The sequence below is a fragment of the Semicossyphus pulcher genome, unplaced genomic scaffold (genome assembly GCF_022749685.1).
Source record: "Semicossyphus pulcher isolate SPU_LCO1_2020_fin unplaced genomic scaffold, fSemPul1.0.p SCAF_20, whole genome shotgun sequence".
NCBI classification, from domain to species: Eukaryota; Metazoa; Chordata; class Actinopteri; order Labriformes; family Labridae; genus Semicossyphus; species Semicossyphus pulcher.
Genome location: NW_027211694.1, coordinates 18,293,859 through 18,310,070, shown reverse-complemented (window position 1 = coordinate 18,310,070; position 16,212 = coordinate 18,293,859). Strand labels below are relative to the sequence as shown.

General features: G+C 40.7%; 1 protein-coding gene across 2 annotated transcripts; it reads right to left on the bottom strand.

Moving 5' to 3' along the window:
* Positions 1-836: 836 nt before the first annotated feature.
* Positions 837-15,518, bottom strand: fbxo18 (F-box DNA helicase 1). 2 transcript variants are annotated; one of them, XM_069671163.1, is made up of 22 exons: positions 15,456-15,518; positions 15,264-15,316; positions 14,768-14,935; positions 14,014-14,591; positions 13,591-13,727; positions 13,082-13,229; positions 12,823-13,004; positions 12,665-12,739; positions 12,284-12,375; positions 11,968-12,136; positions 9,951-10,170; positions 9,747-9,834; positions 9,553-9,648; positions 9,326-9,462; positions 8,464-8,560; positions 8,163-8,329; positions 7,317-7,413; positions 7,018-7,212; positions 6,404-6,529; positions 6,054-6,160; positions 1,639-1,773; positions 837-1,419 (listed from the first exon to the last, which is right to left on the bottom strand). In XM_069671163.1, the coding sequence occupies exons 2-22, from the start codon at positions 15,280-15,282 to the stop codon at positions 1,252-1,254; spliced, it is 3,201 nt and encodes a 1,066-aa protein (XP_069527264.1). In that variant the 5' UTR covers positions 15,283-15,316; positions 15,456-15,518; the 3' UTR covers positions 837-1,251. The 2 variants fall into 2 exon arrangements, with proteins under 2 accessions (XP_069527264.1, XP_069527263.1); XM_069671162.1 differs by having other exon boundaries at positions 15,264-15,461.
* Between the last annotated feature and the right edge of the window lie 694 nt (positions 15,519-16,212).

Below are 16,212 nucleotides of genomic sequence, written 5' to 3'. Positions count from 1 at the left end.
TCGGATCAATCTGATGCATTCGAGGATGTTGGGAAATATGAACGCTGAACAGCTTTTGTGACACTGCGTCAAGGGAGCTTGACTCAAGTAGAGATTAATAACAAGTTAAATCATCATCAGATGATGCTGATGGGAGCCTGGATGTCATTACGGCGCATTACATTTCGCCTGCTTTTGCTCTCCATGGCCTGTTTTTCCTACATACGCCGCAGCCTGCTGATACGTGATTGGTCAATATTACTCAGACTACCACTACAAATGGAAACCATAACACACGCCATCCCTAAAATCCACGTCCCTGCCTACATTCTACATTTCTATGTAGACTCTGTACATAGAAATTATATGATTACTAATAATACTACATAAAAATGTTAAGACAATCAGTAATATGTTGTAAAATTATAATTACTTAGACATGTATGGTTGAAAAATGTCTCTTCCCATTTTTTTTGTTATCGCCTGTTGATTTCACTTCAACTTTTCCAGTTCCAGTAGTAAACCTCATTGCGAAGACATTTTCCCAAGCAATAAGTCCAGACAGCAAACATCCTGTATATTCTCATGGGACTCTTCTGCAGACTCAAACTCACAGTTGGTCATATACACAGTGTAGATCTCCTTGTCAAAATGTCAATTTAAAATCATTTCACAGCTTCTGTTGAACGTATTTTTCTTTCATCTTAATCTTTTAAAATGTATTCGCATTTTAATTTAACGCCCTAACAAGCTGTTTTGCTTCTCTGCCATGACTTATAATGCCGTTTCACAGTCTTCACATGAGGGCGAGGTCGGTAGCAGCTGTTTGGCAGCAAGAACTTGGACAGACTCCAAAAATACAATAGATGTAATTCCAATCCCAACATAAACAAATCAGGTTTGTTTAAAGGGGAAGACACAGAGAACATGTTTCTCTTTGGTGAAGAAAAGTTGGCAAGCATTTTTTTTAATACTAAAACATTGCATCACAATCACACAGTGCTCTCCAGTTAAACCTCTAATTAGGCCACCAGGAGCTGATAATCCCTTATCCCTTCAATTGAATATAAAAACACCAACAAAAAAACACTTTAAAAATATATACAAAATTGTCAAACTGCAAACAAGTCTTTTACATCATCACTTGGTATCAGAACACCTGAAATAATTCCTTCTTAATGCTTAGGTCAGTGTTTTAAAGGTGGGCTGAAGGTTCTTTTCCAACACTGCAAGAAAGGTGGTTTTATTTTAGGTCCTTGAAGACAAACGGCGTTAGAAAAGCGCCAGGAGCATCAAGTCGTGGACCTGTGGCCACTGGCCGAGTCTATTCGGGATTTCAGCCATTGAGAGCACGTCGTCCGTCATGAGGAAAGCAATGGGTCCGATGCGTGTCCACACACACCTCTCACACAAAGGGCCACCGGCGGTCACAGCCTCAGTCTGGACAAAGACAGAAGAGGAAGAATTAAAAACTGAATAAGCAACCGGGGCTCTTGTGTTTTTATGTTCTGGTTTCATTTCTAGACAAAGTCAGTAAATGCTAAGTGGCATTTTGTGTAACATTCTGGGACTTAAAAAAACAGCTTATCAGAGACTTATATGTCTGAAAGGCATTAGTATATTGATCAGTAAAATATTGGCTCTGTTGATTCTTCTTACATATTTCATCTCTCGTTTGCTCATGATGAATGCTGAACCAGGCGTGGTGCAGTTGGGACATTCGTCGACGCAGCACGGGAGAGGCTCGCCTGTCTTCATCAAGGAGTTCGGCATGTCCGACTTCAGGAAGTATTCCTGGAGGTGACAGAAATGTTGATGTTGTGGGGGACAGAGTAAGTAACAGTTGAGTTTATTGTACAAAATGAGTGCTTGGGTTATTCCTGGTGGTGACAGGAAGTTGATGTTGTGGTGGATGAGTGGTTTGAGCGGTTTATTTTAGATTTCTAAAAAAAAATCTGCAGACTTTTGTCATCACTGTCAAGTAACACACAAATGGAAGGTACCTGTGGAGTTCTGACCACCAGTAGGGCTAGAGATAAATGTTCGTGAGAATTGGTCACGGTCTTCTGTCTGATATCAGGCAGTCGCAGATGACTTTAAATTCTTTGTACAGTGGCTTGCATAAGTATTCATACCCTTTGAACTTTTCCACATTTTGTCACGTTACGACCACAAACATAAATATATTTTATTGGAATTTTATGTGAAAGATCAGCGCAAAGTGGCACACAATTGTGAAGTAGAAAGAAAATTATACATGATTTTAAATTTTTTTACAAATAAAAAACTGAAAAGTGCGGTGTGCAGAAGTATTCAGCCCCCTGTTCTCTGAGTGCAACCAATTGCCTTCAGAAGTTGCCTGATGATTGCTGAATGATCGAATGTTGACCTTATGACTAAATAGAGTCCACACGTGTGTAATCTAATCTCAGTTCAAATACAGCTGTTCTGTGACGGCCTCAGAGGTTTGTTAAGAGAATATTGGGGAGCAAACAGCATCATGAAGTCCAAGGAACACACCAGACAGGGATCAGGGATAAAGTTGTGGAGAAGTTTAAAGCAGGGTTAAGCTATAAAAAGATTTCTAATCTCAAGGAGCACTTCAATCCATCATCCAGAAATGGAAAGAGTATGGCACAACTGCAAACCTACCAAGATACGGCCGTCCACCTAAACTGACAGGCCAAACAAGGAGAGCACTGATCAGAGATGCAGCCAAGAGGCCCATGGTGACTCTGGACAAACTGCACAGATCCACAGCTCAGGTGGGGGAATCTGTCCACAGTACAACTATTAGTCGTGCACTGCACAAATCTGGCCTTTATGGAAGAGTGGCAAGAAGAAAGCCATTGTTAAAAGAAAACCACAAGAAGTCCCGTTTGCAGTTTGCCAGAAGCCATGTGGGGGACACAGCAAACATGTGGAAGGAGGTGCTCTAGTCAGATGAGGCCAAAATTGAACTTTTTGGCCTAAATGCAAAACGCTGTGTGGCAGAAAAGTAACACTGCACATCACTCTGAACACACCATCCCCACTGTCAAACATGGTGGTGGCAGCATCATGCTCTGGAGGTGCTTCTCTTCAGCAGGGACAGGGAAGATGGTCAGAGTTGATGGGAAGATGGATGGAGCCAAATACAGGGCAATCTTTGAAGAAAACCTGTTGGAGTCTGCAAAAGACTTGAGACTGGGGCGGAGGTTCACCTTCCAGCAAGACAACGACCCTAAACATAAAGCCAGGGCTACAATGGAATGGTTTCAAACAAAACATATTCATGTGTTAGAATGGCCCAGTCAAAGTCCAGACCTAAATCCAATCGAGAATCGGTGGCAAGTTCTGAAAACTGCCGTTCACAAACGCTCTCCATCTAATCTGACTGAGCTTGAGCTGTTTTGCAAAGAAGAATGGGCAACAATTTCAGTCTCTAGATGTGCAAAGCTGGTAACGACATACCCCAAAAGACTTGCAGCTGTAATTGCAGCAAAAGGCGGTTCCACAAAGAATTGTCTCAGGGGGGCTGAATACTTTTGCACACCGCACTTTTCAGTTTTTTATTTGTAAATAAAATTTAAAATCATGTATAATTTTCTTTCTACTTCACAATTGTGTGCCACTTTGCGCTGATCTTTCACATAAAATTCCAATAAAATATATTTATGTTTGTGGTCGTAACGTGACAAAATGTGGAAAAGTTCAAGGGGTATGAATACTTATGCAAGCCACTGTATATATGGGGTGGGAGTAACAAGATAAAATCTAGCAACGATTGTTGCATGTAAAATATGGATGTGAATAATGCAATTTGAAAAAAATGGATTAAGTTGACCTTGCAAATGTTTTATGAGCAACGAAACAAATTGTTTGTTAGACATGAACCTTACACACGGTGGGTTTTGGTTCAGCACTCTGAGCGTTAACAGAAGGTCGTTTTCTATATTGAAGTTTTAAGATCGCTGAAGTCATCACGTTGTCCTTGATAGTTGATATCTAGAGAGACCTTAGTTGAAACAAGCCTTGCATTCATATTTGATTCCAGCTTTAGTTTCATGCCCAATTCTAACACACACAGAAAGCATTGGCTGTTTCTAGCTCCTTAAATATTTGGTCATATTTGACACTTTTTTCACAGCAGATATTTTGACTTCTTATGTAGGAATGAAGAGGTGTTATAACTGTATTAAAGACCCCCTCCAGGGAAAATCAAGTGTTTAACCTTGTAAACATGTCCATGTGGTGTTCTTCATGTGCTACAAGACATATCAGGGACAACATCAGCAGCCATCTCCATGGCCGGGCCTGTCTGCTTTTAAATTGCAGTGTACCAAGGACAGGCTGAACAACACGTTTTCAGATTGGCAGGTTTGAGATGTCAGAAACCTAAGTAGCCAATCCTGTTAATGGACGGGGTGATGCTATGCATATCATTATGTGCAACCTATGGCAACCTCTTCGGTGATGCGTGAGCCAGCTGTAACCGTCACTACTGACTACTAACGTTAACATTACTACTGATTACTACATTTCAAGCTAGCTAAGTTTCAACAAGTTGCCACTAAACGATGGCAGAGATGTGTTTTGTTGTTTGCGAATTTACATAGTGGGCGGGGCCTATGCAGATTCAGGAATTTTTAATGAGGGAGAAGGAGGAGATGCCTTGGGAGGATTTTTACAAGGTAATTAAACGTATTTAGCATATTAGACACAATTCGTTATTTTAAGCACAGCATTTTATATGTCTTAAAACATGACTGGAGCTGCTCTTTAATTATAATTAATAAATAATGATGGCTCTCTTTTACTTAAGCGCATGCACTACATGCACATCTGGACACAATAAGGTATTTCGTGAGAAAGAAAAGAATCTTCAATAAAATAAAGAAACTCAAATATCTGAATTGTATAAGGCCTAAAGTAAGTTAATGAATAGCTTTACACCAACACACCAGTCTTTGTTTGAAGCTTGTGGTCCAGGGGGAAATAATGTAGAGAAAGTAACGAGCGTATTCTTGACCTGATTGTGCATCAAACATCAAACATGCAGTATTCCTTCTACTTGACTGTGGTTACTCGAGCACTATCTTTATTTTCCTCTCTCAAAACAATTTCTCCATAACTCCAAGGAGACAAGGAAAGAGAAGTGGAAACTGTGACTAAACAAATTCAGCCTAAGTGTGATTCTTATGTGAGTGTTACTTGATTCACCACATCTGCATGCTGGATGTCTCAATTTTCTAATATAGCAGCTGTGACCTCAAAATGGAGACGTTGCGAACATGAGATCTGGATCCAAAACAGATCTAAAGAAACCTCATGGTTGATTTATGGCCTCTGATGCTATAAATTTAGATCCTTAAGAACCAGACTACATAAGAGCACTTGATTGAGCTTAACATTTTTTCCTCTCCTGTTTCTAAAATAACATTTGGTGGGCCAAGTTGTATCAAAAGCAAACAATAAGCCAAACTACTTCAGTTAAACTCAACCAACCAATTCTCCAGGAGGTCAATTAAAAGCTACCTACATCGACATTTCAGTTAAGGAGACCACAGGCACATTGTTCTCTATAGCCGGTCCAGAAAATGTACAAATTTAGGGGGAAGTGAAACTGAAAGGGGTGTTAAGAAAAAGACAAGGGATTTTCAGAACTGCAGTCACATCCTATTTTTGGTGACCTGAACGTTTCCATTTTGAACTTCAGTTTTGTTAACTCTGTTTTACTTCACCCAGCATGCTGGCATGGCTCGTAGTCCAAGGGCAGCTTCTTGTACTGCTGAAGCCAGTTTCTATATTTATTAATATTTGAACTAGACTTTTAGAGACTAACAGGAAGTCATTATTTCATTCACCCCATCCTGTCATCTTAACAATAGGACAGACGAGAGATGAAAAGAGAAAAAGAAACAGAAACAAACACTTAAAAAATTAGGTACTTTTGATGCTCACATTTTGTACCAGCCGTAAATATATATGCAAGTGCTTGTGCGTCATTGCATACATGTTAATAGTGTCATTAAAATATAGAAAGAGAGATAAACCTGCAGAAGCTTTAAGGATTATTATGAATTATGTCTTACCCCTGCCACTGTGAGGATGCGGTGAATGTTCTTCGTAATGATCAGTGATGTCTTTGCACGAGTCACAGCAACATACAGCAGGTTCCACTCGTCGTCTACAGAGTCATCTAGTCAGGGGAGAGAAGTATTTAAAAGGTGTTACTTGTTAGACAGCCTTTGGAGTCAAATATTGATCAATTCATCAAAAATGTCTCCTAAGGCTTTCTCACTTTGAACGTATGAGCTAATATCTGATTCATACGACTAAAATATCAACTTATCAGCACCATCTGGTGGACACATTTTGCAGATAGACTTCCATCTGTACAGAAGTGTCTACCGAAAAGCTACAATGTAAAATAGAAACACACCGAACGAGAAGCCGTCGTGGAAGTGAAGGTTGTGTTTGGAAGAGGGAACCTTGGCAAAGTCATCGCTGACCATCACAGTGTCGAACTCCAGACCTTTAGCCTTGTGGACTGTTCCCAGTATGAAGTCTGGCACACACACAGCAAAAATCAATAACAACTTTTGACCAATTCAAAGTGAAGTTATCAACAATAAACAATTTAAACCATAAAAGAGCCAAAACAACTAATTTCATACATTTTCTTGCACCAACAAATCCCTAGAAAGACAAAAACATAACACTATTCTGTGTGAAGTGCCTTTTTGAAATGAAGGTGTTTGTGATCTGTTTGATTATCTTACAAACCAATTGGCTTGGAGAAAAACACTTTAATTAATGAGACTTGTTGACAGTAACAAGATTATAAAAAAAACAGCCTTATATTTTAAAGATGCAGATTCATGATCATGCATGTCAAATAACAAATGCATTTTTTGGGCCAGGACTTTAGAGTGGAAGGGAATAGACCATTACCTTCCTTTTTTAAGACTTCCTTCACTGATTTGTATAGAATATAATAGACATAAACATACATACAAGTTTACATTTCATGTTTTTCAAGCGACTTTCTCTCACCTGCTTTGTTAAAATCATCTTCATAGCACTCTTCCAGGCGCTTCACCAGTTCAGGGATGCGACTTCTGTATTTTTCAACAATGTTGACTTTGGCATCCAGCTCCTTGTCCTCTGTCTGTGTGACGTACATCTTCAGGGCCCAGAAGCCATTGGTGTTTTTCTTTGCAAAGGCGCGAATAAGAGGATCCCTGATGACTGAGGACAAAGACAATTCAATATCTCAAAGCGTATGTATTTTTAGAAAGTACTGCTATTAATAAGTTACAGGGTAAATATGTATGAACGCTTATGACTCTTACATCTTGGTCGCTGTCCTGGCCTTTGGGAAGCCTCTCCTGCACCTTCACTCAGCTGCCAGACGTCCAGGATCCTGTTCAGGCCGATACTTTGGACACCCTGAAGGAAAGGTCAATCTGTTAATGCCTGATGATTGACAAAACCAAATATTGTAAACGCCAATTTTGGCAACTTTAATGGCAATAAACACTTAAAGGGCCAGTTTGCCGGTTTTTAACCTCAGTCCTATGATGCTATAATGATAGGACTGAGGTTGGGAGCTAATGTAGGGTTAGGGTAGAAAATTAAATTTCGCTCTGTGCCTTTGGAGGAGGCTATCCGCTTCTCCAATGGGCCAGGGAGCTTGCTAAACTACACCTCCTCAATCTAGGACGCCCGCCTCCGATGTCATGTCTCGTTCAAAATCGTCAGGTTTGAAATGTAGACTGCAGACCAGAAGATTTTTTAGACAATCCACCGGTATATTCTCATTGTATTTGGGATTCTGTACAGCTCTGAGCCATTGCCTGCAGTGAAACAGGAGTATTTCACTCCAGCGTCCTGGCAATCCACGCTGGGTGTTGTAGGAATGTAGAATGGGCACACAACGAGCTGTTTGTACAACTTTCTCCACAGCTGTGGTGCCAAATTTGCCAGTTGCCCGTTTTTCTAATCTTTATGCTAAGCTAAGTGGCTTCTGTCTGTGGCATCAATCATCATACAGACTTTAAAATGGTAGCAGTCTAACCCAAACGTCACCAAAAAACTCAATAAGAGTAATTCCCACAATATCATCCTAATACTTATCCCTTTAAATGGCGAGTTCCTCCAGACGTTTTCTTTTTAGAGACACACACAAACACACTCACCCCTACGAAGTGCAGCCTGCACTGCGGGTTGGCATCTGTGAGCCGGACGGCTTCGTTGAACACACTAATGTTGCATCTTGACAAAATGGCCGTCTTCCCCGGGCACAGACTGACACCCTGCCTGATAGCTGCTGCAGCCTTTTCTGCAGTCTCGTCACACACACCGCCTGCACAACAGACATAAAGGATATTTAATAATACATCCAGTTCAAGGACCATAATATTGTGTATATTTCAAAGAAACAATTATGTATTTCAAAGTAGACAACATGTTCAAATGGAAACTGTTTGTGGTGTTTACCTTTTTGCTTTCCTCCTACTAGAATCTTGTGCACATTCTTACACACCCTGAGGATGGTCGCACCCACATAGGCGATCTCGGCACCGAACCGAAAGCTCTGCACAAAGACATAAGCAGTTTGAAAGCTACATTTCCATATTTATTTATGCGCCTACATATACAGTACATGCATATAGTATATACACGTATACACGCTGTATAAACCAAGGTATTAATAGTTTTGAATTTATCATCAGTTTTTATTTTAATTTCATTTTGGCTTTTTGTTTTCAATTTCAGTTCCTAGCTCGAATCCCGGTTCTAATGCATAGGGTTTTATACTCCTTCTGTGTGGCGTTTGCATGTTCTCCCCGTGCATGCGTGGGTTGCCTCTGGGTACTCCGGCTTCCTCCCACAGTCCAAAGACATGCTCGTTTTATTGGTGACTCTAAAGGTGACTCTGAATTGCCCGTAGGTGTGGGTGTGAGCGTGAAGGGTTGTCTGCCTCTATGTGTCAGCCCTGTGATTGACTGGCGATCAGTCCGGGGTGTACCCCGCCTCTCGCCCAATGACAGCTGGGATAGGCTCCAGATAAATGTGATATCCACCCAAAATACACAGCATATATATGACATTAAATTACATTTTCCTCTATATATTTTTTTTACTTTAGATAGTTTTGTAAACACATCTTTTTTTTTTTTAAATGTGATTTTGTTAGTTTTCGTAAACGACAATAACCTTGGTAAATACTTACCTATACAAACACACAGATGGAGATAGCATTGTTACGGTAAAGAATAAGCTGATCTTGTTTTTAAAAAGGATGTATATCAAAAGTCTCAACTGCTTCCATGCAAACATTTGCCTCTGTGTAACATACCTGTGTCAGGTAGTATATGTGGGTGTGGTCTACAACTTGCAGGGCATTGATGGCTTTTTTGAAGGTGTAGATCTGCTGATGAGGATCTCCAACCAGGATTTTCCCACAGCGCTGAGACAGAAGCACATCCATGATGGCTGCGAGGGAACAAAGAGATGCCTTTAAAATCACAATGTCAGGCACAATTATAACAGTTACATGCAGTTTGTCTTTTAAGGCATCATTACCAGGAGTGCAGTCTTGGGCCTCATCGATGAAGATGACATCATATTGGTTAGACAGCTTGGGCTTGGGGTTTCTAAGCTGCCATAACTTCAGGTAACCTGGGAATAAAAAAGGTGAGTTTATCACATGTACTGTACTCCCTCCATTATTAATTAACCTTCTGTAAATGTATTTCACTCCTCCATGGTTGGCCTACCATCGTGAGTCATGTAGTAGGCGTCTTTTCCTTTCTCATTGTGATCCTTCATTTTGTTCCAGATCATCCGTGCGTCTTCCACAAAAAACTTTCACAATAAAAGACAAACAATTTAAATGTGATTTCACGGAGCTCATGCTCTTGCTGATTATTTCTGTAAAGTAAAGGAATGCTTGTCATTTTTAAAGATTGATGTGTTCTTACCGATCTTTCAGCTGGGTTTACGTCCAACCTGACGCCCTTCTTGCTCATGCTGGACAAGGGGACATGGCAGTCATCAATACTCTGGTCTGCTGAAGCCATGAAGGTGTTCAGAGTGGTGGCCACCACTTTGGCTTTGGTGAAGCCACCTCGGCCTTCGGGCAGAGCAGCGCTTAGGGCGAACACACTCATGTTAAAGGTCAGCTTCTGACGATTGTGGTAGCTGCCAAAGAGAAGATCACAGGAGTGCTATTAGTCATTTAGAAAACGCCTGATATAGCAAAAGAAAAACAGGGATTACTACAGATAAAAGAAGGCAGAGAAGAGGTTATTCTGCTTTTGAACTGGTAAGTCACACAGAATATAATCAGAGATGTATCATCGATAACAAAGAGTACTTGGTATATTATCTTTAGGTGGTCAAAGAAATATCTCAGGCATCTCAGGCATCCCAGTATTCAAGACAACCGACCTTTTCCAGACACCAACTGTGTATTTTTCAGTTATAGGGAAATTCTCGTATTTTAAACCCATTTTTATATATATATCTTTGAGGGTCTAAATAGGTAATTAATTGGTACAAAAAATCTTGGCATTGCATCAGTTGCAAAATAATCCATCAGGGCAAATAAGCTGGGACAAAGTATGTCAATAAAGACACGTAAAAGTTTTTGGCTTTAAAAGTTTTCTCACTATTTTTTCTAGTTCACGATGTAACGAGTTCTACAATATTTGATTAGCAAGTATGTTTTTAAAGTGTTGAAAGTTTGCCTACTGTATTGCCTTATACAGCTTGTGTTTTCATATTCAAAATGCTGGCGTTAGTTTACTACAGCAAGAGAAAATTCTTGTCTTTAAAAGGATTTCCTCTAAATAGTTTCACACATCATTCTTCCACCAAATTGAGAGGCAGTACTTTCCTTGTACATTTCACTCATGGGGATTTTTTTGGCAGCAGTGTTATCTTTGTGCCCAACATCATAATATAATAAATATTGAATAACAATTATTAGCATTTTAGTGACTTACATTACAACTTAAACAGCCACAGATCTGGAGTGGACAGGTTTGTGAGCTGGTGTGATGCTCACCAACTCCAGATTAATACTGGTAAAACAGTGGAGATGCTGATGGATCCAAGGTCAGTTGGGGATCACAGCTCCGTGGCCATACACGGACGTAACATTAAGCAGGTTAATTCTTATAAATATCTAGGGGTCCATATTGATAGCGACTTAAGCTGGCACACGCAAGTGGCAAGTGTCTGTGCCCGAATCCACCAGCGCCTGCATTTTCTACGTCGGCTCAGAGTGTTTGGTGTCTGTAGGAATATTATGTTGATTTTCTATGGAGCAACCATTGAATCTGTCTTACAGTATGGCATTATCAGCTGGTTCGGCAACCTAACGGTTAAATCAAAGGCTCAGATATTAAACCTGATTAAAACTGCAGGGAAAATCATGGGTATGACAGCACTTGTAACTCCCCAAGACCTGTTTGAACAATCAATCCTTAGACTTGCTGGTAACATCTTATCTGACACATCTCACGTACGGCACTCTGAATATGTTTTATTGAACTCAGGAAGGAGGTATAGAGTCCCTCTATGTAAGCACAACAGATATAAACATTCGTTCATCCCACTCTCAGTCAAGCTCATCAATAGGCAGATTGTTCAGGATGGACGGAAATGATCAGGGGCTATGTGACGCTGAATTTGCACAGAGATGAATTGCACTTTACGAATTGCACTTTATGAATTGCACTTTACGAATTGCACTTTATGTGACTCTGCTGAGTATTTTATTTCTTATGTATTGTTCATTGTTATTTCTGACTATTGTATGTGTGTAGTGGAATGTTGTTGTGGGTGGAATGTCCTGTCTGCAGCAGACCCCTATGTCCGAGACAAGTTTCTCCCACGGGAGACAAATAAAGATACCTTGACCTTGACCTTGATTACAGATTTAAAATCCCAGATAATTAATAAAGAAGAGTGTCTGAGCGGAGATTTACTTACCTCTTCCCTACATCACTGAAGGCCAACGAGTGGACAGTCTTGCAGTCCACATTGTTGGGGAAGCGGCGCTGTGCCTCAGTGGCCACTGACTTGTTGAAGGCCACATACAGGAAGCGAAGATGCGGCCGCTGCTGGGCATATTTCACCAGCGTTGTCGTCTTCCCCGTACCTGTAGCAGACAGAAAGGATCTTTCAGTTATGAAAGACACAATGATCTGCTGATCTTACATTATTTTACTCTTGTGTATTTGTGACTCAGAGAATGTAAATTATTTTTCAAACATCGGGATGATTAGAGTGAGAGCTGCTACTTTACCTGCGAAAGCCACAATCTTGACCACATGGTCCACCTGGATGTCGTGACTGAGGATCTGCTGCTGTTCACCTGTGAGCTGCATCTGAGGCTGCCTGAAAGCAAAACACACAGACAAAAAAAAAATTAAAGTTATAATCTCGAAGTTTTCAGTTTCGTTCTATTGCGGGCGCATACGTCCCAGGTAACCAGACGGCTACGCTTAGCTCCCTTTGTCATGGTTGTAACTCTTGATTTTGATCTGTCTAATTACGCTAATCAAGATACAAACAAAATGGAACAGTTATGGAAAGATCGATATTTGAACAACAAATGTGTTTAGTTTTTCAACCTATAGATTCTTAATTGGTCAAAACAAAGGACTGCAAGTATTTTGGTCCTCACCCGCCCTGGCTCGAGCCGACAGAAAAGGGCCCGTTCTCCATCAGGTGAAGAACATAGTAGATGTTGTAATGCAACCTGAAGAGACAGAAAACCAAATAATCGTATTTAGAAACGAAAATGATGACAGAATTTATGGTGAGAACAAGTGCAGCTCTTACCTGTTACTAATCTGGATTTTGTTTCTCTTCAATGCCAGCAACATCATGGCCATGTGGTTGAGATACTCTGTGATGGCAGTGTGTGACATGCAGCCTGAGAGCAAAGACACCAAGGCCTGCACGTCATCGATATTCTCACTTAGGAGCAATATGACAGCCATGGCAGCATACGGGTTGGGACCCTGTAGGTCAGAAAAAAATTATGTTTTCTCCATATAATTACAGAAAGACTGTGCGTGTGCGTGTGTGTGTGTCATACCTCAATGCCCAGGTTAAAGTTCTTTTTAACGTCAGGAACACGTAGTCTGATGGAGGCCTCTGCTTGAGGAAAAAGGCGATGCTTCTTAACATACTGCAGAACGTCCTCCGGCCTCACTCGCTCTCCGACCTTATGCTGGGCCATTAAACTGACATAAAACACACAGAATAACCTCCATGAACATTTTAAAATCTATGTTCCTATTTTTTTTTTTGTCCTGATCACATTTTGCATTTGTAAGATTACTGTATCAGATCAGACACAACAGATTTGTTTCTCACATTAGATCTTTAAGACAGACTGTCCAAACTGCTACTTGCAAGAAATCAGATCAGATTTGTGGGTTTCTGTGATAATAATGCAGACTTTTTTTTTTTTTTACTATCCAGGCTTTCTTAAATCAATCTAGATATGCTACATACGTACAATAAGTATTTGGGCTGGCTCTCTGAACAAGGCCTGTCAGCATTGTTACAGAAGTGATTCCTTCCAAGAAAATACAGGCTTACACAACAAGGTGCCGTATGCTGTGCTCTGATGATGCTCGATGTACTATGCGGCTGCTCCTCAGGATGGAGACCACTTCCAACACCGTGTTCTTCTCCCACATCGTGTAGCGGAAGTATTGTTTCTTGAAAGGGACAAACTGCAGAGTGGAACACAAACACACAACATTGACCACTTGGTCAATTTAATGAGCTTTAACTTACTTTACATTTCAGAGTGACTGAGTGGTGGTATAACTAGAACGGAAAAGTCCAATCATAAGGAAAGGATAAATACTCTCTGAAACTAAAGTTCATCTCTAACATCCATTTGCAATGCTCTTTTTTGGATGACCGACCATGCTTTTATTTAATCAAATCTAAGATAACCTAAGCCTAACCCTACTGTTAATATATAACTTAATATAAATTTGTGGTGTGTTTGACCTTTGTATCCTGGACAATGTTCCTCCAGCGATGGCAGACGAGGCAGGCACTGCGGTAGAGGTCCTGGGCAGGGACGAGGCACAGTACTTGCCTCAGCACCTCCTCTGGAAGGTCGTCCATGCAGCCCTGGGGTTCAAGCAGAACCTTGGTGCTTCCCAAGAGCCCATAGTGCTCGTCAGGGAGGGGCTCCACCTCCTCTTCCTCACTGTTAATGTCTGTTGCACCTTTGATAAACTCCTCATCATCCCCAAACATTTCTGCTGTCATTCCCTCCAAATAATCCACCACCACGTTCTGCTTTGTCTCAGTCTCAGGGATGATCTCTGCAGCTAACAGACTGACATCATCAACCTCCTCCTCATCTGCTCCAGGTTGTGCTGCCATTGGGGCAGCTAAAAGGCTGACATCGTCGTCATCCTCCTCATCCACTTTGGGAAATAGTTCGACATTGACTCCATCTGTGCATGTGGACGAGCAAGGCTGGGGTGATTTATGTGGGCTGGAACTTATGACTCCTGTCACAGAGAAGAAACTGTTGATGCTCTTCTGTTGCCCTGCAGGACTTCCTGAGGCAGATTCTGATGATATAAGATATGAGAGGATTAGAGTTTGACATTTATTTTATAACTCCTACTAAAGAAAAAATTGCTAGTCTAGACTTTTGATGGATTAAAAAAGAACTATAGCCTTTCATGAACTTTGAATACACCCAGCTTATAAAAATGTATGTAGCAGAAAATTTAGAGATTATTACCACACTTCCGTCGCTTGGTGGGCGTCCTGGGGTAAAGTCCTCTGCTGGGGTTGCGGTTGTCCTGTGCCTTGTTGGTTGTATTGGGCCGGGTGAGGACATCACTGCCCTCTGCACTTTGTGCCAGTTCATCACAGTCTGCTGCATTCAGGTGCCTCCGTTTGACCTTTCCTGGAAGACCAGACAACTTTCAGTAATGCCAGCAGACAGTGCAACAAAATCTTCAGTACTGGGATTTTCCTACTGCTGTGTCAGCCATTCTTTAGTTCTCATATCTACAATGGTGTGTTCAATGTCTTTAAAGTGTTAGGGTTAAACAAACATATAACACATTTTTGAACAGTAAAAGTAAAGTTATTCTCCGTCCGTTTATTCAACTGTCTAACGCCTAAAACAGAATTCACTACAGACTAGTTAGCCTGCTAGCTATTTTATGTAGAGTTAAAGATAGCGGTTGGTTGCTCTTTTCAACATTAATTCGACTTAAAAGTTAACTCACCTTTGACAGCCACCTCCATCTTCGTATCCAGCTCATCCGTGTTTTACTAAACGCTACGAAACTTAATGTCAATTACTTGCAAGTTGGTTAAGCATACAGAATCCAGCCGTAAGCAGCAAGGCTAACTGTTTGTAAGTTAGCTTGTTTACATTTGTGCTAAGCTAACATTATTTCTCTTCTGCCAGCACCAACCTTTCCGACAACTTGTAATGTGCCGCTCCTGTTGAGTATACGAACTATGTTGACACGTTTTTCTGTTCTTTTTTTGTGAAAAATATACACTTTTGCTTATAACTATGTAATAATGTTTCAAAGGAGGGTAAGTTTGTGTTTTTTGGAAGAAGGCAGGTCATTGGTCGGCTCTTCTTTTGAATTTATTGGCGGTTAGCGAACTAGCTTAAGGGAGCATTATCGCCACCAACCGGCTAGGAGTAGGACATTTTCTTCTTCTTCCTGTGTGTGGCGCAATACTATGGCACATAGTATTGGGGAGAGTCATAGTATTGGTAGATCTGGAGGAAATAAATAAATTCTCTCTATAATTCCGGTATCTCTTAAGTACTTAACTAGAAGACTGCAAACCTTACATGGTGTTTTTCCAAGCAGATTCCCCACTGTAACATTACATTTTTCATGAGTTAGTTCTGATTTCATTCTCTTCTTTGCTCATCATACCCTTTGCAGTCTATTAGTTTGACAGTTTCTGGTTTATTAGAGTATATGCATTGTCCGGTAGGATGCCTGTTTATTCTATGAAGTGTGTGATTTAATCCCGCGTGTCAGACGTGTATTGACCATCTCCTCCCTTGGGTTCCTGCTCTGCATTCCACCAATGCCTTTTGAATACTGTTTCCCTTAGGTCCCAATGTTCTTGTCAGGACACACGCGCCCACAACAATTAAAGGTGAGTGTACACATTTAAAAATGCACCTCTTAGTTTGATGAAAAT

Bases quoted from the DNA above. Each gene is read 5' to 3' on its own strand.
- fbxo18 (XM_069671163.1), bottom strand. The intron at 13,230-13,590 runs GTAAGCCTGTAT...GTTTTATGTCAG, and splicing joins AGCATACGGCACCTTGTTGT to TTTAATGGCCCAGCATAAGG. The intron at 9,835-9,950 runs GTAAGAACACAT...TTATTGTGAAAG, and splicing joins TAAACCCAGCTGAAAGATCG to TTTTTTGTGGAAGACGCACG.